Raw genomic sequence first — 25,775 nt, forward strand, 5'->3', positions numbered from 1 at the left:
TCATTTGCTTATTTTTTTTAATAAATCTTCATTTTTTACAGAATAAAGCAGGAAACGGCTATCTTAAACCTGCTCCACCATGGAGAGAAGACAGAATACGACCTGGCACAAACGCACACGCTCCAGAAAGGAGAGCTGAGACATTTGGCATCAAGTCTTTGGAAAATCATGTAACAAACATGACATTTTTAGAGAGCAAGTAACTATAGCACTTAGAAATGCAGGAACTCCACCAGAGAATAACACTTGCTGAAGTTTCAATTTTGCTTTCATTTGTGGAAAGTCAAACCAGGTTAATTAGAATTAAAACCCTTGACCTTTGTCACATCTAATAGATGTCCCATTACTTAACAATTACAGCACCAACTAGTGTAATCGTTATATATTTTTATAATGTGAATGAATTTCCTACGCTCGCTATCAATACTGGTTTTGTAGTTAATGCTTCTGAATGTCTTAATGGATGTTCCAACCCAAAGATGCTGCTAATAGACATTTCACGTACAGAACCTTGTGCTCAATATGCTATATGTAACACTACTGCTGAAGTCTGTAAACTCATCTCTGGCCTGCTTCAGTCTATGAATTTATAAAGCCCAATCAGGAATATAGTCTGAAAGGCTGTGGCCTAAAGCACTGAAATGTTACCTTAGTTTTGAGTTATACCTGCAATGAAGCATAGTCCTAGGAAAAAACACTCCTGCAGTAGCTGAACAAAGAATCTTAATTTTGTTGGCATGATTCATTCTTCCCAAATTATACTCCTATCTCATTAGTACTCCTGTCTCAATACCTTTTTCTTTTACTATCTTTATTTGTAGATAGCTGTTGTTGCTTCCTTTCTGATTAAAACTTATTGAGCAGAATTTGAATTGCATGTGGAACCACTGAAGTATTATGTAGACTTTATAGCATTTAAAATTGAAGTAAATAGATACTGATTATGACAAACTTCCGTAGAAAGGGCATTATTTGACTTCAGGACGCTAGGAAAACGTAGCCTGGTGTGAAATACTCATTTTCAAGTTTATCTGCTCTTTGTATACAGGCTCCTGTTGCATTTTATTTTCAATTCGCCTTTGTCAAACTCCATGTTGTATTAGTTTAGCTAAATTACATGACAACTAAATTATGTGATTCTTCTGTATTATGCTTGCACTAAGCAGAAGCAAAGAAGCCTGTGGAACACACACATTCTCCAAAATATCCATCTGTGCTTATTTAAAAGCTTGTTGTGGCACTAGAATTGAGGAAAAAAAAAGAAAGCAGATTTTCATATACAAAATGGACTGTTTTATTCTTGTGTGAAACCAGTGTTTTAAGTTCCACGTTTAAAAACAGACACACAGGCCTTTCGATCCTATGAAAGTTACAGTGTCCAAGAAACTTATTAAATATCAAATACAGATGATGCCTGTATAATTAACTTCATGCAGAATTATTACGACGTTTCAACAAAACTTCCTCGTATTCCTCCTGCGTCAGAAGTCCCTGAGTTATACTCTTGCTCTCTTCAAATTTGGGTAGAACCACTGCAATGTATCCCTCAGTTGATGGCTAAAAAGCAAGACTGAAGTTAGTAGTAAAATAAAGGTAAAATAAATAAGTAAAATAAATTAAAAGCAAGAAAGTTTCTTACCTTTTCTTGCAAAATAGCTGGATTGCTAAGAATGTTTTCATTCACTTCTATCAGTCGCCCTCGTATACAACTGTGAAAGTAGTTAGATTCAGTAAACGTGCACGGTATGTCAGGCTGTAGGGGGGAAAAGGAGGACAATATCCTTACCTATAAATGGTGTACTCTTCTCCATCTGTTGAGGATATCCTGCACAGTGGGGCAAGTTCTGTTAAAAACTGAGCTCCCTGCATTTGAAAAAAATAACACACATATATACACACACACACACACACACACTTGTAATTGCACAGGTCTTCTAAGGTATCATCAGCAACGTAACAAGTTTGTAAGCTGTAGAACAAAGCAAGGAAGTGGAATAGTTACAGGTCATTGCAAGTTATGTATTTATGCTTTCCTACTGAAGAGATGGCAACTGTGTGCACAAATAGAAGCTTGTAAAAGCTTACAAATTTACTTATAACTGGTTGTTGTGGAATAACAGATTTATAGTTTAATGAAATTAGAATAAGCAAAAGTAGGAGAAAAACATAGCTTAGTTAACTTTAGCATATGCAGTTTTAACTACACATTTGAAAACCCACCAGGAAAAACTGAACTAGGCCATCTGCTGTCTAGGTCTATTTGACAAAAACAGTAGTTTCCAAATCCTTGGCATTTTGGTGAAAACAGTTTTTTTTTAATCTGTTACGGGATGTTTAAGTCCCTCTATATACCACAACAAAATGACTTAAGAGACTATTAACATTGGTTTGAGCAACACTGGAAACCACCAGAGCTGTACGATCACTGTAACACCCTGGTTGGGATGCTCTCTCTCTCTTGAGTCATAATTATTTAACTAGGAAGGGGCTTAAAATGAAACACAAAGTTAAGTTGCAAAGTTTCAATTCTAGAAAGGACAGAAAGTTTCAGGCAGTTTGAGAGACTAAAATGAAAGCTAACCAAATCAAAGACATACCCTTTTTGACTTCCCAGAGACCTTATTCTGAAGTCTGCTACAGTTGGGGCTGATTTGGTAATTAATACTTTTAATTGTTTTTCCATTTTGAAGAAGAGGGTGGGCTTCTGCCAAGGTGATGACGCAGATTCTGCAACAAGAGTTATAATTATTATGCTGTAGTTGTGAAAACCCATGCCTTTACGTGCCCTAAGCAAGCTCCACCACCTTCTCTGCCAGTACTGGTGGGATTTAAAACTGAGACTGGGACTTCACTTGGGCATCTAGTCTGAAATGCTAGCAAGACTTTCTCTGTTGGATACTTGATCTTCCATAGTCTATAGTGGAAGTTTAGTCCCTCTACAGTTTAGTAGGAAAGTTCAGCTGATAGTTCAGCTTATTGCGGCTGGCTCACTCAGCAGGCCCAGAGACAGCACGGGGGTTGAGCAGGGTAACGCAGAAAGCTATTTACCTGAGCTAATGACGAAGAAATTACGGTGATTATTGCCTGTGGATGAGACAGAAATTTAGTTTCCTACTTAGACAAATGTCAGCTACTGGACGAAACTGGACTCGCTTTCTTCAGGGCATCTTACTTGAAGCGAGCTCTACCAGACTGAATGGAAGTTGAACTCTGACCTAAAGCAACCCACAGAGAAGACGCTTCATTTTGAGACACTAGGCTGTCATCAAAAAACAGTAAACTTGGTAATTACACAGAACCAGAGCTTTTATCCAGTGTTGCACTCCACATGAGCATATTTAATTTACTTGTGTTGGGACTGCTGAAGTAGCTGCTTCAAGATGAAGTAAAGCACGGTTTGCTTTTGAAGGATGATGTTGTAGCAGAGGGCAACAGTTCTCGGACTAGCCAAAGGTGAAGCTGGGGGCTGTCAGTGCTCTGCCTGTGAATTGGGTTTTAGCTAACCTGCTGCTTGCATCCCATCTTTTTCTAAAGGTGGAGAATTTCTTGTCACAAAACCGGAGTGCTCAAGACAAACCCAGCTGTAGCGCTGAGACCTAACTTCACCCCTATTTTAGACCTGCACTTAATGCACAAAGCCCACAGCTGGCACTCCGATGCCGCTGCAGCACCGAAGCTCTGCAGGGTCTGGGCAAGCAGCTCCCCACAAGAGGGAGCTGGATCCCGGTGAACACGGGCAGCATGCCCCAGCATTACCGGGAAGCTTTACAGCAGCTCAGAGGAACCAGAAAAGCCGCTTCCTTTTGACCCCGGCTTCCTGCGAAGAGCAGGAGGATCTGAGAGCTGGCACCTAGCCATTAGAGCTGAGACCTCGCAGTGCAATTCAAAAAGGATTTTTGTGATGCTAAAAGGCACCAAACCAAGCCACGGCCCCACCCATTTTAAGGGCAAAGAGACTATTTTACTGAGCACCCAGCCAGAGGTACTGTAGGAAACGTCAGCAGCATGGTTTAGCTGGTGTCAAGCTCTTGCTTTTACTTTGAGCTCGTAAGAGCAGTGGGCAACCCGCTGGGAACAACAGACGCGTCTCCACCTCACCTCCCCTCAAAAGATGAGAAATTTGAAGCTGGGAAGATGAAGGCTGCCTTTTCCTGCAGCAGACAGCAGGCAAGTTCTGCTCATCCTGCAACAACTGAGCCACACCACAGATGCCTGGCATGCACAAGGAGCCGGGCATGTTGTGTACAGACCATTCCACTGCACAAGGGAGAAGCAATGCACACATCTCTAGTTCCTATCTCGTGCCCGCTACCTACCTCTCCGTGAACGTACAAGTAAAAGCGAGTGCGTAGTGCCAAACGGAAAGGGCTGAAACTGAATTGAGCCAACTGATTTCCCGGAATCCAAGTGAAGCAGACTGCTTCCAAATACCACCGTGGAGAAGGCTTTGAAGCGCCTCTCATTTAGGAGAGCCCTTGCAGCAGGGGAGGCTGCAGGGACTGGAGGGCTGCGCCGCAGCCGCTGAGGCTGAGCACGGCGGGCAGAGCAGGGCGCCCACACCCGGTGCTCCTGGGGAGCAGTGACCGGAGAGGCGCAGGACAGGACGCGGGGTGCCCCCGGGAAAGCCGGGCCCCCACAGCCTGCTGCTGCTTAGGGGGAGCCCGGGGCCCGCCGCCACTCGCCTGTTGGAGTGCTGCAGCACGCAGAAGTCCTCGCACGGCCGCCCCTTCACGTCTGCAAAAGGCCACAAACACGGGTGAGGCCGCGGGCCCGCTGCCCCGGCCCCTTCCCTGCATCCCTCCCTCCCCGGCCGCCCCGCACCTGGCTTGTACCAGCGGGTGAAGTACCGCGCCGCCCCGCCGCCGCCCGCCCGCCCCGCCGCCATCTCGCAGCCCGGCGGGCGCAGGCGTGGGGGCGGCCCCGCCCCGAAACCAGGGCAGGGCGGGAGCGGAGCGGAGGAAATCCCGCACCGTGAGGGAGCGAGGCCCGGGCACGGGCTGCACGGAGGGGCTGGGGGTGCCCCATCCCTGGAGGTGTTCAGGGCCAGGCTGGATGGGGCTTTGGGCAACCTGGGCTGGTGGGAGGTGTCCCTGCCCACCGCAGGGGGTTGGAACTACACGATCTTTAAGATCCCTTCCAACCCACGCTGTTCTCTATGAAAACACTGAGAAAAGAGCATTTTGTTCAGTGGTTTATTCTTTTTAGCACACAGCAATACAATAGAGTCTGTAACGATTATCATATGCACTAAAACCGTACCTTAAGTAAAAATACACTTCACGAAAACAGCTTTTCAGCCCCTCTGTGCCAAGCAGAGGGGCCCAGCTTTCCACAGAAGTTTTAACTACACGTGACCCTACGTTCAGGCACAGCAGAAGATCCACTCCTGCATTTTAGCCTTGAATGAATTTTAAATAAATCCAGTCCTTGTGCCCCTTGCAAGACCTGCGATGTGGCTCTTGGCATGAGAGACACCATCCCACTCTGAGCCCCACAGGCCTTGCACTTGACAAGCACTGCCATGGGCTGATTTTAACTCTCCCTGTGCACAGGAACTTCACCTGACAGCTTTTATATACAAACCCAGGCAAAAATCTGAGAAGAATAAATACATTACAAAGAAAATCACTTGGAATCCATCCTTATTTGCCTATTCTGTATACGCCAGCCATGCACAGGCACTCCAGCTGCACATAAAATTAAGATCTGTACCGTAGGTAGCACACAGGGAGACAGACAAAAAGGTGCTGCTGTTGATCAGTCACAGCTGTCATGCACATCACCACAAGCTGCTGCAGAAATGTACATGTGTAACAGCAAAATGCTCTTAGAGGCTCAGCCCCATTCATTTCCCAAACTGTGAGAAATTTCAGTGCAAGTACAGTTACGACATAGAAGATCTGCTTCCACTACAGGCTGACAACAGAAATCTAAGCCACTTTTGTCAGCTCACTGGCACAAACCTGCAGCAAGTTTCAGCCCTTGGTTTGCTCAACGTCCCACCGAAGACAAAAGTACCAGAGCAGTGAGCCAGTCTGAAATGCCCGTGGCCAGCTTACCTAGTTGTTCTTCCCCCGCATTCCACAGGGTGATTTACTTTTCACATTGCTACATGAGCAGCACATTTGATATGCAGGTATTTTAATGTCAATTTATTACATTGCAAGCCAGCCAAGAACTCCTGGGAAGCAGCTCTAAAGGGGACACGTCCAACTGCAATAAAGATCAGAAAGAGACTTCCAGAGGAGAAAGAGCTGCCATGCTCCGAGACCTCTGTCCCATGACTGGGACCGTAGACGGAAGGGCATTAGAGTAGAAAATACTAGTCAAGGTATGAAAAGCTTCAGTTTAGGCATGGGAAGGTGCATAGGGGCATTGTTTTAGACTCACGTATTTGTTTTTCTGAAGAAGATAGCAGCAATGTGCACATGCCAGAAACTGACCAGTTCTCCATGAGCCAGAGCTGATGACACTGAAGCACTAGGGGTAGTGAAAGAAAGAATACGATCAGCAGCTGGCCTTTAGGGTTCAGTTACGACAAATTCTAGAATTGTTACTCCTAATTCAGTCTAAATCTTGGAAACACTGGAATAGGACTTTTATAAAAGACAGAGGTAGCACAGAACAGCAGACCAAAGAGATGTTACAAAGACATAGCAGATGGCTATTGTACCGTGGCGTGACTCCTCTGCACCACGAGCTGCAGCATTCCTCCTGGCAGACTGCATATGCTGTTTCTTTAGAGGTGTGCTTCTGAAGAAAGTACAGAGGCCTAACCACAACACAAAAGTGTAGAATAGAAAACAGTAGAAAAGAAAAACAAAATGCAGAGTGCTTGATGAAAGGTAAGAATGTACCTGTATTTTGTTAGTATTCTTCTCAGAGATGGAATGGAGAGCTCTAAAACACAAGTCTATTCTCTCCAAACAACTGCTGACCAAACCAAAAAAAAAAACCAACAAAAAAACCACAGGTTCATACACACAAAGATTTGGGGGAACTGGTAAGACCCAACCACACCTGAGCACTCCCCTCAGGATGCCTCAGCTTGAGGACAAGCTGAAGAAGGCTGCCTTTCTCTGCCTCCTGACTCAAAAGAAAACAAGACAAATCCTGTCTCAAATGCACTGGCCAAGTACTGAATACAGGATGCAAGGAGTGAGAATTTCCTTTGAGGGTGAGGTCCCCCGATGCGGATCAGGCAGTCTAAAGAATGACAGGGAGCTCTGCTGGCTCCTGCTCCACTCACACTGCTTCCCAAGAGAAAAGGTTACAAGGGAGCTGCCAGCAGCCGTCTCCCAGCCTTAAGACATAATCTCTTGCAGGACAGAAGTGAGCTTTATTTGCTCCTTTTTCTTTTGCTCACAGTTTAGATGCCATAGATGTTTTATTGGAGCACACTATTTTTTTCCCTTCCATAATTTTCTACTATTATGGAGAGATTGATATCATTTGACCTTTAAAGAAAGCACAGAAATGAAGTTCAAGACATTGCTTATTCTACACTAAAAAAAAGTGGTAACAATTCACCAGAGAAAACTCAGAAAAAAAAATCTATTCTTATGTAAATTCTTAATATGAGCTCTGATACTGGCATTAAAACCTTAACAGATTTATGCTGATTATTTCAGCTTGCTCAGAGAACACTGATAAAACAGTATTTCATCACTGTGGAAAGAAGTTTAAATGAATTTGTCTTGTTAATCTGAGTAAAGACTTAAGGAGGAAGAAAAGATAATAGTCCACTGCCTGCACAAACTCCTGCGGGCCCCATTTCTCAACTAGTTAAAATAAAAATCTTTCGATTCCTTCCAAGCATCTATTTCTGATGTGATAAAATGAAAGCCAATGCTACTCTATGACAGAGCAACATATGCCAGATTTTTTGGACTTGTCAGACATGGTATGATCAAATAGGTCCTCTTTGTTCCAGTTTTCTATTCAGCTGGTGATTTGAAAGAGCAGTAAAGTTGAATCAGAAAAAAGTTCTAATGTTTATGGGGCTTTTTTCCCCTCCGTTAACCTAGCTAGTTAAGGTAGCCTATCTTCTTATTCTTACATAAAAGTTGAGACACACGACAATTTAACGTTCACAATTCCTGCAAATGCAGGATTCTAGTTGCTGGGGTGTGTCTTGTTCTTTTTTTGTGAACAGTTGTCTCTTTCCTTCCTGGTTACTTTCACGATGGTTAAAATATTAAGACCATAATACAGTAAGCTCAAACTACATACTTATATCTACACTGGTTATTATTCTTAATATGCTGTTTCCCTATACGTGCTATCAAAGAATTTTTTGCTTTTTGGATCTTTCAGGTTTAGTTGTTGCAAAGAATGTAACTGTTGAGCAAGCACAGGTTTATTGTGTGTAATCACACAGAACCAGAGCTGAGTGGAAGAGCTGACTAGTTCATTTCCCAAAATAAATCAAGACTTAGGAAAGCTGTCGCAGTAAATACCTGTTTGTCTCAACCTGTAACGCTACTCCCCTTGATATCAAACACTGTAATACAACTTCGCCGCTCCAGGCAGCATAAATGTGATAAAGCATTGCTTTCAGTCTTTTTAATGGAATTCAAGTGTATTATAGACACAGCTATGCTTTTACGACATAATAGCTGTACCGTTGTTGCTGATTTGAGTAATCAGTGAAGAGTAACACACATCAGAAGGGATGAAGCAGGTAAAACACACTTGTTGCAAACAACTGAAACAGGATTTCACATGAAACCATTTGGAGTAGAAAGCAGCTGGAATAGGAAACACAGAATCCAAAAGCAGAACCACTGCGAAAAGGATGGAGTGGGCTCATCTGCCACACCATGTAAACCAGGTGGACGCAGAAGAGACCAGTTTCTACCAATATAATCACACGCTACACACTGCCTGCCTTTGTTTTACGCTGCTCATGGTGCTTTCTACTCACTGTTTTTGATTGTGCTAAAATAAGAACCACTGATGTGTTTTATTGGCATAAAGAAATAAATGTGGTAAAAACAAATACCAAAGTAAAAAAAAAAAAACAATGTTACACGTAATTACTTACAGTAAATAAACTCACAAAAAAAGACTAGATCCCCACCACCACCACGGGTGATAATGCGGTCATAGGTTTGGCACTTTCATGACGACTTCCTAAGTATGCCTTCCCATAGTACCATATGCAGAACTAAATTCTGAGTGAAAAACACTTAGTTTCATTTCTACAGGAGGAAAAAAGATCTGCATGGGGGGAAAGTGACGCAATACATACACCAATAAAAATATCTAGCTTCTATCACGCGTACCCCTCTGTTACGGAATAGAAAAACAGCTACCTGTTGCTTTCAACGTAACGCCAAGCTCTGTTCCCAGCAGCAAAGGTTACAGGTTTATGCTGAATACAATTTTATGTTCAAACACAGAGATAAGTAACATGATCCCAAAACCCAGCAGAATACCAGCATTCTGCAAGAGGAAGTATCCCCAGCGGCTACATCCATGGTCACTAGCATCGTTGTGAAGCATTTCGGGCACCTAAACAAACAAGAAAGGGTTAAACGCCTTCAAAACAAACAGGTATTTAGAACCCAGTGCTTCAGCCATGAAGCATGCAGTGGTTGGGCCTCACTCCTTGAGACTCTCCTGTTGCCTGCATTCACGCTACTCCTTGAGTTAGGTATCACTCAACGTAAATAACATTATCAGTCTACTTTCACATAAGCTAGAGACAGAGCCTGTAATGGTATAATTACTGTTTTCATGATAATTATGCTGATGTCTTAATTATAATCTGAGTAAATGGCTGGCTTATTTACCAATTGATTTAATCAAGCCACACCAAGAATTTTATTCTAAGATGATGGTTAAACTTCCATGAGCATCCATTAAGTACTTTGTTGTACCTTTGAGGTACAGTGTGGATTTTAACACAATTCGGGCTTCATCACAAGAAGCACTAACGATTTGCTGCAAAAGCCGAAGCACATTTGGTGCTGCAGAGAGCCCCTAAGACTGCAAGTTGAGCACTACCTGCTACAGTAGCCACTGTCAGAGCAAGTGTTTTACTTTGTTTCTGCCTTGGTTTTTAAATCAGATGCTTAACAGCAGAAGTAATCTCTGCACCAACAGTAACCTTTAAGTAATCTTGCACCTGGACATTTAACTGAACACTCCTCCATACCTTCAGGTACCAAAACATATCAAGGGAGAACAGGTGGAAGAATTTATGATCAAAATGCAACTGGCATTCATTTTTAAACTATGTTACGTAAAACATAGCCACTTACCATATCCACAAGAGCCACATACATGAACAAGCCAGCAGTAAGTGCAAATATCCACATGGAAACGTTGTCGGCGTAATGACCGATAAGGATCCCGGTTGCCATTCCAAGATAGGCTAACATTGCTGACAGCGCATTGTAAAGCACGGCTTGCTTGACAGTCATACCAGCCTTCAGAAGCACAGCAAAATCTCCTACAGCAGGGTAAAACAAAGCAGGTGTTTACACCCTCAGGTAATTACTGCAGTATTCACGATCTCTGTTCCTTCTTACAAGATTAATAGGAAGTTTTTATGTTGTTATCTGCCTTACATTTTTCTTCACAAAATTAGAAAACAGTGGGACAAAAAATTAAAAAGCACACATGAAGAACAACACTACTGTGGTAAGTTTACAGCCTTAATGTTTCCTGATTTTTGGAAGCGGCAGCTTGTAGTGTAGCTCGTATTTAAACGAACACATTGCAGTCCTTGACATGTACGAACACTCCAAGTCAGTTTCTAAAACCAAGTATTCCCACTTAACTGCATAGAACAATGGTACCAAGATGAATTCATTTATTATCCTGTAACTTTGCTTTGTACTTTAAGTCTAGCTTGCTTAAATTTAGAAAGTCATAATTAATTTCCATAAGCAATCATAATGTCTTAATTTTATTTGAAAGAATGGTAGATTACCAGATTTTTTTCACCATTCAGGGTAGAAATCTGTTTTAAGATCAGTATAATGTATTTAAACAAAGAGTAAAGTAATACAAGCTTATTATTTGGAAATGAAATTGATTCTACGTAGAAAATGTAACTTCACTCCAGTTTAAATAAAGGCAGTTTTCAAAGCTGAGTTGAGAAATTTGTTACAACAGCTTATCCCATGAGAGGTTACAATTAAGATGAACTGGTATAATCTTATCAACAGGTGCTCAGCACTAACAACAGAACAATCCAATTTCTTCCCTAGTTAACTTTAACCAGTCCAATTTGTCTTAGTATTCCTATGCCATTTCACATTCTCTGTTAAAGAAGGTATTTGCATCAAGTTTTCTGTGTTGGTTAAAAAAAGCATGATTTAAGTTTCAGATTTTTCTTGCTTGAAGGTAAACAGGACATTTGAATCCAAAGTGTCGGACTTGTAACATGAATTTATTTTGTATACTTGTACTAAATGTCATTAGTACACGTAGTTAATACAAGTTCCACGACTTCCACGGAATTTAGATTAAGATGAACAAGGCTCAATTCCCCTCGTGTTGTAAAACCAGGTACATTCTCCAGAGAAAATAATTTATTTCTGTACAACATGATTGTACCGACAGCCAAGTACATCTAATTGTTTAATAAATGGTTTGATACATACACACGCTGGTTTACAAGCTCTGTTAAATGAAATTGAACAGTGCACTTTCTAGAGAATTAAACCTTAAAAAGTGTCAGCAAACTGTTCTTTCCTCATTCTGTATACCAGATGTGACCACGGCTGCTAAGACAGACATACCAGTTACATGTTCAAAATGCTTCAACAACTGGAAAGAAAATCATTCTGAGTTCAACCAAACAGCCAAGTCCTGTTCTCAGGAGCTTCACTGCAAAAGGGCACAATACCGAACTTACAACACATGCATTCCTTTAAAAAATTACCGTCATGAATTTAAATCACTCGAGCTTCAAAGAGACAAAGTATTTCCAGGAAAGATTTCTGAATAGTGCCAAGCTTAATTTATAGCTACTGCTTCTTTGTAAGACTTAACAGGAAAAGTAGCACATGCTATGCACAAAGGAGTCATTTCAACAGCACAAACAATAAAATTAGGCAGAGATGTGACTAAACAAATTCTGACATGTATTCTCCTGAATCTATGTTATGAAGAATACGAACTAGAGATGAACCGCACAGAACAAGTTGTAAGTAATTGCAAAAGACAACGAGCTTTAGAATTAGTAGCAGGGGTGTTTGGGGTTTAAAAAGGAAAATTAGTTCATAAATAAAACATTCTTTTAAATACGTTAAGGGTATTATTGAATAGACAGTCTGATATGGCTGAGGCTTTCTAATCAAGAAATTTTACTGTGCTGCATAATAAAATAACCTTTAATTCTCCAGAGGGCACTTATAAGTACCTAGGTAGTTGCAGCATAGCAAATTATTTGGGTCTTACCTAGTTCATGAGGTAATTCATGGCAAAATACAGCCACAGAAGTGCTTAAACCACTTGATAACCCTTCGGTAAAGGCTGCTCCTATGAAAAGGAAAAAATAAGAGGCATTACTTCACATGCAGTCATTAAGTGCAGAAGCATTGGTGCACATGCTCATATTAGGTCAGGACATATGATTAGTCTCACTCAAATTTTGTTATGCTTCCACAAGCATTTAAAGCGTCACTGAACAGTTCTTGTTTAAGATTCAGAAAGGTCAATCCAAAGCAAGATGAAATCCTCTAATGCTCTACAGCAAACCAAGTTTCACCATTTAATTTCTGAACTAAGCCCACTACTGTTCAACAACGCAGCTCACAAAAAAAAAAACCGACAACATATGCAGATACCATTAGTAAGGACACTGGTTTTCAAAAGATATAGAGGGAAGATTTCATCTCAACTGCCTCTCCGAGTCAGGCACTAGAAGAAGGCAAATTCAATGACACGTGAGGCCATGCAGCCACATGAAGCCAGCAGTGAAAGATTAGGCAATTCTGGACAGCTTGTATGCACAGTGAACCACCCTACTTTAAACAGGGAAAAAACAAACACACAGCTCCTCAGATCAGTCTAGCAGCCACCTTTCTCCCCAAGTCTCACCAAGGGGTGCTGCAGAACCACATCCAGCTTCTTGTCCAACTGATTCCCCAAGTGTGCAGCAAACGGTGCAGCCACCGAGGGCCGAAAAAGGCACGAGGTCACGTTGCAGCAGCTGGCACACAGGGGTCCCAGGAGCACGGCTCGGAGGGAGAGCTATGGTGGTGAACGCAGGAGACCATCCTCTCTCTCCACCAGGGCAGCCGCCACCAGTACTCCAGCAAACTCCACCCAGACAAAGCTCCTGGGGGTGGACGCTGCCACCCAAGTACCTGGCTGCAGGAGGTGATCAGCGCTCTCCCCTGCAGGAGCAGCAACAACAGCTTTACCTGCCACTGTTGCACCTAGTGAAGGAGGTGCAAAAAAACATGCAGGCATCTCTGGACCTGGTTTAATGAGGAGGAGATCGAGAAGGTCTTCAGAAGTCATTCTACAGAAGCAAAAGCCTGGGACCAAAAAAAAAAAGCCTAGGACCAAAGGAGCACGGGACCAGGAAGCCAATGTGAACTTCCAGATGAGTAAAATTGGAGAGTAGAAGTGCCTAGCAACAGGAGGAACTCTCCCACCTCCATATGCAGCAGCTGATCTAAAGAACATGGTTGCGATCTTGGCAGCAGTTAGAGGAGAAATGAGTTCTGCCCAGCCCAGAACATTCACCCACCACTTCAGATGATCTGATTAGCGCCAGCACCATAAAAAGAAAGAGTTTTAGTGTTAGGCAACTCCCTCACATGCAAGGCAGATGACAGAGGCAGACCTGCTGACAAGATCTATTGCCCAGGGAAGTCCACTGCGCAGAGCCCACCTTGGTGGTGGTGTGGAGATCCACCAAAGCTCATCTGACCCGCCACAAACAGGTACAGGTTGCTTGAGGACAGAATGCAAACATTATCGCTCTTTATTTTTTTGCCTGAAAGGGTTTACATGAAAGGGTTTTCTTGGCTGTACAGAGCTCCAGTACAAAACCAAGCACGAATGCAGTTCTTTGTGCCTATTGATAGTCTCTTGATCAAGATCAGAGTAACGCCAGGAACATGAGAACTGATGGAAAATAGAGCAAAAACGGTCAGATTGTGCTCCAGTGAGCACAAGGTAACTGAGCTGAGGATAGAGAAGAAAGCTGGGAAGGGAAGCAGTAAAATTAGGACTTGATCTACCAGCAGGTATCAGCACCATTCCAGAAAGAAATGGACAGCCCACAGCAAAGCAGCAATAATTTAGAGATTATTTAGATAAAACAGAAGTACTCAGATGCATGGGATGAGATTCACCCAAGGGTGCTGATGGAAAGTCACAGCTACCCAAGTCCCCAGGGCCTTAAAAAAGGCCTCAAATAATACTCCTCATGCTGGGGAGGCTGTTCCCAGGATAAGAGAACCCACTTTGGGGTGCAGAAGGTTTGACCAGATGACCTCTAGGAAACATCCATTTTTATGGTTCTAGTTATGAAGTCCAATTCAGGGAGGTGCAGTGTGCAAGACTAAAGTTATTTTGATTTAAGACCTCAACAGGAGTATTTCACACTGCACTCCAGCACACTTTGTCATAGCAGTCCACACAGCAATTAATATGTAAGTGACGAGTTAATGCTACTTGACTAGCAAGAGCTAGTATTAGCAAACACTATCAATCTTTCCTAGGCAATCTGTTTTCTTCCAAACATCGCTTTATAGTTTTTGAGTCAGATTTTTGAGAGAGAACAGCTGCAGTTATCTCCTAAGACAGGAGAACTCAACAGCATTAATTGGGCTTCAGATCCTGAAGAGACTAGATAAGGAAAGGAAGGCAGAAGGTAATTACTTTCTCCCATGTCTGCATCCTCAATAATCTACCAGTTCTTCTAAATTATTGCCTTTATACAATGTTTTCCCAGTCTTAGAGCTTATTAGAATAAAAGGAAAAATACAAGGATCCAGCTAAATCACAGAAAGTAAGTCTGAGTTGGGGACCACGAAGGCAAGCAAAACAAAATCTGACAGTGTTACAAAGTTCCTAGGTGGCTGATATGGCTGAATACTGTCCAGATTCACTAAAGCAGGACCTTAAATATGAACAGGAATATCTGTTTTTATTTTTCACTGCTAAAAATAGCTCTTAGAAACATTAATACTCAAACTGAAGACAACATTAACGTACCCGACTGATAGCATGCCCTCTCAAGAAACTGAATTAATAGTGCTATGGTATTTTAAAATATACCTAAGACATCACTTTTCCCCCCAATAAAGAAAAAAATATAGATTAGTATGGAAATAAACAGTTTTCTGCATTTTAGTTATTTAGTTGAACCTACGCAGAGTTCAGATCACAGATCATTTTAAACAAGATAGTCAGATGCAACTGTTGCACGCTTTAACAGAAATACAAGCACTTAAACCTAATTCCTACATACTTACCACAACAGCTTTGAGGGGGAAAACTGATGGAAGTTATCAATAGCAATCTCAAGAAATAAACAAACTTAAGTGAAGGGTTATTCTGGCTACACCTATCTTCACAGAAACATTCACGCCTTCATTTAAATATGTATAAATATTATACAAGTAGTATTGGCATTCCCACAGCATCAGTGTTTTCCATAACATTTTCAAGCACACCCAGAACTGACGGAAAGCCACATTTCCATTAGTCTGAACAAGCCACACAGCAGGACTTCTAAAAGCTATTACTCTCACTTGTTCAATAAGCTTTTATTAACCTCTCATATTTTTCCTTTCATAACTATCAAATCACAGCTCCTTCCCAAATCTCCCTAATGCTAACAGATAATTGGTTCTGCATGTAATTTGTATGCAAATCCTCCTTCTACCACATTTTCAGTACTGATCTGCTAGGAAATTTACATTCCACTCTTCTACTTTCATAAAAGAGAGATTAAATCAGAAGGTCTCTTTTCACATTATTCTTTGAATTGACTGAACCTGAACAACTGCAAATACTGCTCTGAGAAAATAGTTACTATAGGGCTTCCTCCTCAAACAAGAATGAACTTGTATATACAGGAAAATTTACAGAGCGTTACTGCTGAACTGCCCCCAGTATGCTATACAAGCTGGAAATGAAGCCAATAGCGATAAAACCAGAGATTAGTCTTAATTACTGAAGTCAAGATCACGAAAGACTAGCAGAAGAACTAAGGATTACTGATTTCACTTCACTTTATAAATTACTTTCACCATCTAGCTTTCCTTCTAGAAAGAAGGTGACCCCCAGATCTGACCTCAAATCCAGAAGCCCAAAACACAAACCTTCGATCTGTTCTTTTTGTCCTACTTTTATCCTAAGAGTGAGAATTAGAGCAAAAATTACAGATTTCCTAAAGAAATGCACCTGTAAGCACAACATTTCTGCTTTACTCGTCACTGGTCTGCAGGTTGTTAAACTGGAGAATTTTATCATTCATTGAGAGCTGCTGTAAGATAAAAGTTTAGCAGTGTGGGTTTTTGAAAAACTAATTAGTTTTATTCCTAACAAAAAGATAAGTGACAGCAAGACCTTGCTCTAATCACACACGACAAAGCTGCAGCATTCATACTAACACTTACCAATTGCTAGGCCGTCACTGAAGTTGTGCAGTCCGTCTCCCATGATCACCATCCAGGCCAGAGTTGCTATTCCAGCATCCTTCAGCTCCTCACGCGAGTAGCGCTGGCTGTGACTGTGTGGATGATGGTTCTGATGATGATGATGATGCAGAATGTGGTGGTAATCATGGTGGTGGTGGCTGAGATGATCCGTCTGTCCCAGAGTATCGTGTAAGTGAGAATGACATTTGTTTCTACAGCCCCTGGACACATATTCATTGTCAACCTCCTCGTGATGAGAATGAGCTATCATGACTTCTTCTTCTTCTTGCATGGCTGGCTGCTGAGAAATGAAGGGCGATGGATCTTGTGAGTCTGTCCCTAGATAGCCCTCAGACCCTGTTACAAAAACCCAGAGTATAATATTATACATTTTTAGAGTCACTCAGGAAGCAAAAATACAATAAACAAGCTGAATAAATGAAACAGTAAAGAAACAACTAGCAAGTCTGAAAGTTGAGGCAGATAACCCAGCTCCTTGTACCAAGTGCCTCCACAAGCTATTTTTCCTTCAATCAGATTTCCGAGAAAATTCCTGTTATTCCAAAACAATAAATACATTTTATTTTGTCCCCTAACACTAAAGCAGCCCCATACAATATGGCCACAAATGCCTTCTTAAAAAAATCAAAAAATAAATAAAGCTTTTCATCTAAGACCCAGTGCAATTTAAGTACAAGAGCATAAGGCTCTGCATCTCAACTTCACAGCACAAAGGCTGTTAGTTCAACTGCTTCTGAAGGGAAAAGCCTGACACGCATATGCCATTTATTCATCTTAGGGCTACAGAGTAGGAATGCAAAAGAGCAGGACTACAGTACAGATAATCTTGGCAAACTTCCTGTATTTCATGTGGAAGTAATTGATTATACACAAGTTCTTAAGCTTGAACACCTGAAAAATATACTCAAAAATTTCAACAGACTGAAGTGTCCTCACAGAAACATTAAGAGCACAATAATGTTAGTGATTTTAACTGACAAACCCCAAACTTCTTAAGTTCTTTCCCTTCTGTTGAATGAAAAAAATGCATGTTTTTATCCTGCACGGCTGACAACTACTTTCTGAAAAAAATGGAAGCCTCCCTTAGCTACAAGGACTAACAAGTATCTAATTAGGTGTGGCTTTGCTCACAACACAGTATTGAGGACACCTGATTATTTGCAGTCCAAATACTTCAGCACCTTGGATTTTAGGTTATCAACCTTAAAAATAAGTAAGTACTCAAGTCTGGATTTCAGATACGCATGGTCTATTATTTAGATTTCTGTAAATGGCATCCAACAGTCTAATACAAGAAGTGTAGAAGCCATTAGGTATGGCTACATCTGCAACAGGCATAGCCAGAAGAGCTTCTCAAAATTACTTCCACTGGTCAATCCAGAATTAACGCATTTGTTTCTAAACTGAATCCACTACTTCCAACCTATCGATCCTTTTTAAATGGAAGTAGCAAACAAAGCTACTGCTCTACAGATCAGTGCACATTCAGGTTTGTTTCAGAGAGAATTTAAGTAGACAGTGATCAAACCTACAGTAAGAATCAAATCTATGAGCTGCCATCAATCAGTTGTTTGGTTTTTTAAACTGTGCTGCTGTGCTTTTGCACAACAACAACTGTTCAATAATATTACTGAGACTTACGATCATCTGTATCTAACTTTTCTTCATTCGCTGAAAACTTCTTACTTTCTCCATCATCTTCATTTTTTTTCTTATTCCAAAAGAAAATACTGTAGTTATGAATATTTTACTTATTTTTCAGGATATACATGAGCAACATAATATTCACAACATTTACACAGCCTGCACAGAAAGAGGACAACATGGAAGCCATACAAAGAATGCAGAAGAGGAACATTAGAAACCTCTAAGTACAATAAAGAGACGGAAGTTCCTCAGGCTCCAAAAGGGGGGAAAAAATGAACTTGCATAAATACCATGTACTTCTGTGAAAGGACTAAACAGAGGGGGTCATTCGGTAAGTAAAATGCAGCAAATGCTGAACAAGAGCTACTCCACTAGTTCTTTTCCAGTGTAATGTCAGTGTGATGCTTTTTCCTAATGTATTGAAAGAAAGCCAAATAAAGTCATCACTCACTAGTGTCGGCATCACAAAAAATTATGATCAGTGACTCAGTATCTAGAAAGGCACAATTAGCCTAACAGAAAATCCATTCTCCGTGGCTAAGAGATAAGGACACAGAAAATAATTGCTTTGCTTGGAACTCAAGTCATCTCTTGATGAATACACTTAATAATAGATTGGGAAAGTGATCCTGTCACTCACAGTTAATTTAGCTTACTCCAGCACCAACCACACCAACACAACCTGCTGTGACCCAATTCAAAGAGCACACAGCACCAAGTCTGCTGAACCAATGTTTACAACCCACCCAAATCAATTATTTACACCTTCCACATAAAACACAGCATCGTAATGCGAAGGCTGTATTGCTCTCCTCTTTGCAGACAGAGAAGGGAAAGAAGAGGAACTTGGCAGCTGATATTTTCAAACTGAATACTATCTAACAAGGTCACCTTCTACAGCATAGTCAGATGCTTACTTGTCTAAGGAGTGACTGCCACCCTCACCCGTTTTGGGGAAGTGCCCCCTCAGCAGTAGTGCAACAACTGCAAGAGGTCATCTTACTTCAGCCAGTAGGAGATTTAAAACAATAAAAAAAATCAGTTGCATAATCTCCTTGAGAGGTCAGAAAGAAGTCACTAATAAGCAATGACCTTAAATAACTTGAAACAAAGGCTGTAATCAGGTGTTTGCTTATTAAAAAAATTCACCATGTTAACCCTGTGCTACCTGTCTGGTTAAGGAAATAACTCAGAGGGCTTCCTGAAGATGACCACAAAAAACGTTACCGCCTAGTTTGTAAGTGTAGATGTTGCTAATATAAATTAGAGCACTAAGCAAGTCAGCAACTGCTAGCAAATCCTATCAGCAGGATATACATGATACTTATGTCTTCATAGAAGCGTATTCAAAAATCCTCATGCAATACAACACAACTTCAAAATAGTTATACCTTTTTCTTCTTGTCTTTGAACTGCTTTATTAAAGTGATCAAATGCTCCACTAGAAACATGAAATACAAGCCGCCAAGTGCTGTAAGTCCCTTCCACGTAGAATCCAGGTAAGCACTCTCCTCTGTACTTTGAAAAACAAGATGTTTGAACAGAGGACCTTTGTTTTGTTCAAGGGGAGGCTTTTCGTGGTGATGGTGGTGGTTTCCATGAGACTAAGGGGAGAACCAAACAGACAAAATCATTATATACATAACAAGAACTGATAACGAGAGAAACACACAAAGCTTTCTTCACATTCTTTTCCTCAAGTCTGGAGTCCAGATTTAGCGCTTGTAATGGGATAAATGCTCTGGATACGAACTCAAACAATTACGAGGACAAATTGTTGATAGAAAAACACTGAGAGCAGGACTGGTATTCATTCCCTTACTGAAATTAATTGCATTCTGCTGAATACAAGACGCACAACTGCCCCTACAAATACCCTTGATGCTAGCAAGGAAACTGCATTTTAAGTAGTAATCAAAGACAGAACAATAATTATTTTCCCACCTAAGACAGCTACCTGACATCAAACACCCTTTTCTACAAAGCACTTAACAGTAATTTCCCTCTTTCAAGCAAATATGGCATTCTTGAAAAAACTTTTGGGTATAATCCACAGATGCACATACATTCACACACACATTTAGATTTGCAGTGACCTCACATGACAAGTTCAAGACTAACTGAAAAGGAAAAGGAAGAACCCTAAGGACAAGGCTTTGAAACCAGCACAGGATCTGTGGTTTAGTGCATCTTACCTGAATGCTGGATCCATAAATATTTTTAAGAGTTTCAAGAAATTCAGAAATTTTTCAATCATATTCCCATATCTTTGCCCAGATTACGTAACACCAGCAGTTCATTTCAAAGCCTATCGAGCAATATTTTCCTAGGACTTCAGAAATGCTAGATTCTGACAAAAACATTACAATGGATAAGCAATCGACACAAGTGACTGGTAACAGAAAATACAAGATTTCTATTCCACATTTGTCATGGTTTTGGCTGGGGTAGTTAATCTTCTTCCTGGTATGGTGCTGTGTTTTGGCTTTAGGATGAGACACGGCACTGCAATAAGAGACTAAAAAAATATTTACCCAAAGTTCTTGGTGCAAGGAACTATGAGTGATTTGGCAGCACGCATGACTGAAAACAGGAAATAGATTGAGGGAACATGGTGCGAAGTTCTTACACGGTAAAGACTGAGGAATAGTACAAACAGCTCCAGATAGGTGCTTATTAGTAGAAGCAAAATTATTTCTATCAAATAATCTACCCTACAAGGTTGAGAAATTATCCACCATGTAGGTATTAATACATATCAAAATTACCACTAATAGGTACTGGCAGCTGTCAGTGTTTCTGTTTTGAGATAATTAACAAAATGGTAATTAATACTTACGTGCGGAAGGAGATGTAAGAAGGCATCTCCACTTAAAGTCCCCACAGCCAATGCCACAAGGAAACTTAGAAGAAATTTGAAAAATACACGATTCATCAGAGGTACCAATATAACACCTAATAAGGAAAGAAAACTGATGACGGAGATGGATATGAAGCCACCAATCCAAGCTGGTAAACAAAAAAAAAAAAAGAGAAAAAGCAATTAGAATAAACAACTGCTGTATGAGATTGTTTGCTTAACATTCCTGTCATCAAATACTCCTGATCATCTGATTAATTAGATGCTAACAAATGGTAGGCCACAAAGATTTCTCTCTACACATGGTAAGGAGAAGTGCCAGAAGAAAATCATAAGCTTCTTTCAACTCTGGAATATGTTTCTGAAACGTATAACTAACATAAACGAGTTTCCAATAGGCTTTTATTCCATATTAAAAAAGGGAACCTACCTATTTGCAAAGAGTAACCTTTTGGAGGAGTTTCAGTTTTTTCAGTACTTGCATGGACTATGCAGCACTTGCCATCAATCTGATTAATAAGAGCTGGACAAAGATAGCTAAATTCCGTAGCAGTCAACAGAGCCTGAGTGCCTATTCCGTGGGACTGCATCAGCTTGGATGCACTGGAGCACTGTGGAAAGACACATTTGTTAAAGGTGAAGCAGAGCCAAAATACCATATATTGAAACAACGGCACATCTCATTTTAATTGAAATGAATACAGTGACCCTGCATGAAAAACGGTGTAACAACAGCAATTAAAAACTGGTAATGAGCCAATTCTAGAAGAACCATACCTTCATCCCCTCTTCGGGCCCAGAGGCTGGCTGGGTAGCACCGATAGATGACGCGCAATCAGTACACGTTCTCAGCTCAAAGGTGGGTGCCAGATGCTTTGTTTTGAGGTTAGAAAAAAGCCTAACACTTTTGAGGCTGTTTTGGAGGCCACGCAAGGAAGCAGCAACATGGTTGAAGACCTTTTTGTATGGGTCATTACTATGGGAAGTCTCAGACAGAACATATTCTACCCCACATTTCCTCCACTACACGACCTACAGCCACACGGGGTTCAGTAGCCCCCCCCCCCCCGAGTCCCCCCGTAGCACTCCTGGTCTGATTGTGCAGAAAGCAGAGTAACTCGTAACCAGCACCCACAAATCACACGCTGCAGATACCCACCCGGAATTATCTAGGACGACTGCATCCATTACGACGCCAGAGAGACACTTAGTTTTAAAAGCCTTTCATGGAGAAAGATACGATTGTGTAACAGAACTGTCTACAGCAAAATTACAGGCTTTATCAGCACTCATTTTTACTATCTTAAAGTAATAGATATCATTTCGCAGCAATATTTTTTCTTATTCTGATTTTACAGTTGGTCCTTAAACACAATCTTAAAAGAAAAATGTGAAGATATAAGGGGAAAAAAAGAGAATGCGTGTACCTGTTAATTCCCTACAATTCTGCCTTGCCTACCTGATTATCTTATGCCTGTGAGGCAGCTCTCATAAGAATAACACTATTTTAGCCGTATTTTCTTTTCCTCTTTCACCACGTTACTTGGAAAACAATACAGATTCTGACTTTACGGCAGAAAAAACAAGCTGAACCAAAAAGAAGTCAGTAAGATTTAAAAGAATTTACCATTCCCTTCGCTACATTTTACTAAGAATTTAACGTTGATTTACGTATATCTGAAATGAGAAGCAAATAAGTAATATAGTTAGTCTAAAATTCCATCAGACCTCAGTTATTTCTAACTTGGGGGAGCATATTACTCATTTCCTGTCCACAAGCAGAAAAATACAAGCTCTAAAAACAAGCTCAACAACCGCCATATACCTGCATGACTGTTTGGCTGCATTTACAAAGCAAGAAATTCATTTTGGAAAAAAATGAAGTACCATTCATTTCAAAGTACCTTGAACACCTGATCTTTCCCTGCTGCTTTTACATGAAGTTTTTCCGTGGAGTATGCAAACTTTTTATACTTGCCTGAGTTTTGTGTTCTTTGTTTTTAGTATATGTTTAAAAACATGTCAATATTGGTAATATAAATATGTATTGCCTTTTAAGGAAAGAAAATTATATTAACTGGATAGCATATTTTCCTGAGCGCATGACCGTAACATTCCTTCAAAGCAAAGGGTTAAGATTCGAGGAAAGCTGCTTGCATGCATTTTGCTACAAACACTGTTAAACAACAAAGCTTGAACCAAGCTAAGCGTAAAGCACCCAGCAAATAAAGCTGTAACAATACCGCCAGTGGACCTGGATTCCCAGAACACAAAAGAGTCAGTCTCACCTCTTGGGTATTTTGGTTTTTAAGTTTAGAATACAGGTAACTTCCTCTTTCTGATTCCTTCGGAGAAGCAAGAGATTCATTTGCTTTGCTGTTAGCAAGCCAACTGGTATTGCTGCCATCTGTGATGTTAATGGCGTTAGAGCTAGTCAGACCTAACCGAGCAACTGACTTGCCTTCTCCAGGATCCAGACTCTGCAGCTCAGGATTGCCATCTGTGGGGGTAGTGTTGATAGACACCACTATTTCATTAACAGTGTTCTTGCTGCGTACCAAGTTCTGCTGATGATCTACGTTCTCCGCTTTATGAGGTTCTTTCGAACGACTGTTCTGGGGGCCTTTACCAGCATCAGATTCGTGGTTTGGACAAACAGTCTTCTCCGCGTTTTTACTCAGTGAAACGTGGTTATGATGAAGATGATGATCATGGTCATGATCATGGTCTATTTTAACCCTTTTCATCTTATCTATACCTATGTTCTGGAGCAGTTTTCTAAATCCTTCAATCGTCAGAGAGTTATTTTCCCCATAACGACGAAAAAGTTCTTGAAGGTGGAGTTTCTGTATTAGTCCTGCCAAGTCAACGTTAACACTGGCTGCCTTTTCCGGAAAAGTTCTCTCCAATGTCTGCACAACTGTCCCCGTCTCCACTCCATGATGATAACTTTCACACAATAGTATGGAAAACAACACAAGGAATGTGACCGATACTGTGCTCTCCATTCCAGTTTCCTATTAGGAGTTAAAGACTCTAGGAAAAAGAAAGAAAAAAGAAAAGTTTTACTATTTTCATGCAGTGCAAACGGTGATCGTGTCTTCCTCTGCAATGTATTTCCACAGTTAGCTGAAATGCCCTGCTCAAGCTATCTACACAGTATGAGAAAAGCCAATTACATTTCTTACGCACACAGCATTTTTCCCAGATGTGCAGCCTCAGGCAACACAGGATGAAGCTGCATACCACAGCGCAGTCACTGGCCTGAAGCTCTCGCCCAGGCGTAGCCTTACCTTTGTTTTGCTTGGCCTGACTCAGTTTTCTAACGCAAGATAAAATGACGATAGCATCCTCACAGCCGCGCCACTTGAGTTCTACATTAGGCTCTTCTCGTGCTTGAAATAAGCCTTTTAATTTCAGTTTTCAACCATGTATTACCAAGGAATAACTGTTATAAATTCAACGGGGCCCCCTAAACCCTCCATAAGGAACACACACACACCGGCGGCACAGACCCCGCCACGCCACGCCTCGGCCCCACCTCAGCGCCCCGGCTGCCCCCGCCGCAAGGCGAGCACACACCTACCCGGCAGCCCGGCCGCCGCCGGAGGAAGAGGAGGAGAAGACGGCTGCTGCGGCCGCCGTTAGGGCCGCTAAAACCGTTGGAACCGTTCCGACCGTTGCATCCGTTACGGCCGTTGGTCCGCCGCCGAGCCGGGCCACCCGTCTCCCCTCAGCACACGCACGCGCTCCAAGCGCTGCCCCCCCCCCCCCTCCCTTCCGGTGCGCGGCGGCCAATGGGGAAGCGCGGCGGGGCGGAAGGTGCAGCGCAAGAAAAGTCGCGGCTCCTCAGCGGCGTGGGCCTGGGGCGGGATTTCGCGCAGCGGCAGGCGGCCCGGCGCTGGAAGCGGGGCTGCGGGCGGTGCTGCAAGGGCGCGGCTTGGGCGGGGGGCGAGGGGCGGTGGAGGGCCTGATGCACGGGCGAGCTAAGAGAAAGCAGGGAAGGGCAGAGATGGCCAAGGAAAGGCTTAGAGCTTGCTGAAAACTAAATAAATATAGTGGTTTTTTTTTTAACTTTGTGGTGGTGTTCATCCTTTCACAGACCCCAGCCCTGTGCGTTTCTACATCCCCAGCACAGGCTCCGTTGTATTCCCTATTCCTCTTTTCACAGCTCCCAACATTTTGCCTGCTGCCGCCATGTCACTTAATGCTGCCGCCACCCCACGCTGCTCATGCACCCTCGCTGGCTCTGGAATTCGGCCTCTCCCCTGTGACCCATGCCAAGTCTTAAGGCTCGCTGGAGCATGAAGGCACCGGCCCTAGAATATGGCTTTCCCCATGGCTCCTCGTTGGCTGCCAGCGGCTTGAACCTAATGTCCACTCTGTGCTCAACCCTTGGTCTCCTTCTGTTGCCTGCTGCTACAGGCAGAGCCACCTTGCTTGCCAGGAGATCACAGAATCATCTAGGTTGGAAGAGACCTCCAAGATCACCGAGTCCAACCTCTGACCTAGCACTAACAAGTCCTCCACTAAACCATATCACTAAGCTCTACATCTAAACGTCTTTTAAAAACCTCCAGGGATGGTGACTCAACCACTTCCCTGGGCGGCCTATTCCAATGCCT

At 41.9% G+C, this 25,775-nt stretch overlaps 2 protein-coding genes across 15 annotated transcripts in view; one reads left to right on the forward strand and one right to left on the reverse strand.

Annotated features, from left to right (window-relative positions):
- The window catches only part of CTNNAL1 (catenin alpha like 1), a 57,553-nt gene extending 56,035 nt beyond the window's left edge, over positions 1 to 1,518 (forward strand). The window contains exon 19 of the mRNA XM_035550494.2: positions 42 to 1,518. Within this exon, the coding sequence (XP_035406387.1) occupies positions 42 to 203 (162 nt within the window). The 3' untranslated portion in view covers positions 204 to 1,518. The remainder of the gene's footprint in view (positions 1 to 41) is intronic.
- On the reverse strand, positions 1,271 to 24,928 carry LOC118249957 (protein Abitram). 14 transcript variants are annotated; one of them, XM_035550481.2, is made up of 16 exons: positions 24,737 to 24,922; positions 23,439 to 24,186; positions 21,581 to 21,761; positions 21,130 to 21,299; positions 19,682 to 19,894; positions 18,285 to 18,354; positions 16,602 to 16,979; positions 12,418 to 12,498; positions 10,269 to 10,459; positions 9,441 to 9,516; positions 6,391 to 6,480; positions 4,683 to 4,734; positions 2,598 to 2,727; positions 1,787 to 1,863; positions 1,640 to 1,709; positions 1,271 to 1,557 (listed from the first exon to the last, which is right to left on the reverse strand). In XM_035550481.2, exons 2-16 carry the CDS (start codon positions 24,156 to 24,158, stop codon positions 1,429 to 1,431), a joined length of 2,628 nt encoding a protein of 875 aa, XP_035406374.1. In that variant the 5' UTR covers positions 24,159 to 24,186; positions 24,737 to 24,922; the 3' UTR covers positions 1,271 to 1,428. The 14 variants fall into 14 exon arrangements, 12 of the variants coding, with proteins under 12 accessions (XP_035406374.1, XP_035406384.1, XP_035406377.1 ...); XM_035550491.2 differs by having other exon boundaries at positions 23,612 to 24,186; positions 24,737 to 24,921; XM_035550484.2 differs by having other exon boundaries at positions 21,130 to 21,245; positions 24,737 to 24,914.
- Between the last annotated feature and the right edge of the window lie 847 nt (positions 24,929 to 25,775).

The sequence above is a fragment of the Cygnus atratus genome, chromosome 2, assembly GCF_013377495.2.
Source record: "Cygnus atratus isolate AKBS03 ecotype Queensland, Australia chromosome 2, CAtr_DNAZoo_HiC_assembly, whole genome shotgun sequence".
Classification (NCBI taxonomy): domain Eukaryota; kingdom Metazoa; phylum Chordata; class Aves; order Anseriformes; family Anatidae; genus Cygnus; species Cygnus atratus.

What these genes read in the sequence shown, in the direction of transcription:
- LOC118249957 (XM_035550481.2), bottom strand. Translation starts at nt 24,158, where the DNA reads ATGGAGAGCACAGTATCGGTCACATTCCTTGTGTTGTTTTCCATACTA. An exon ending in AAAGTTAGATACAGATGATC is followed by an intron (nt 16,980 to 18,284) that starts GTAAGTCTCAGT and finishes TTTTTGTAACAG; the next exon opens with GGTCTGAGGGCTATCTAGGG. An exon ending in GTGCTGCAGCACTCCAACAG is followed by an intron (nt 2,728 to 4,682) that starts GCGAGTGGCGGC and finishes CTCTTGTTGCAG; the next exon opens with AATCTGCGTCATCACCTTGG.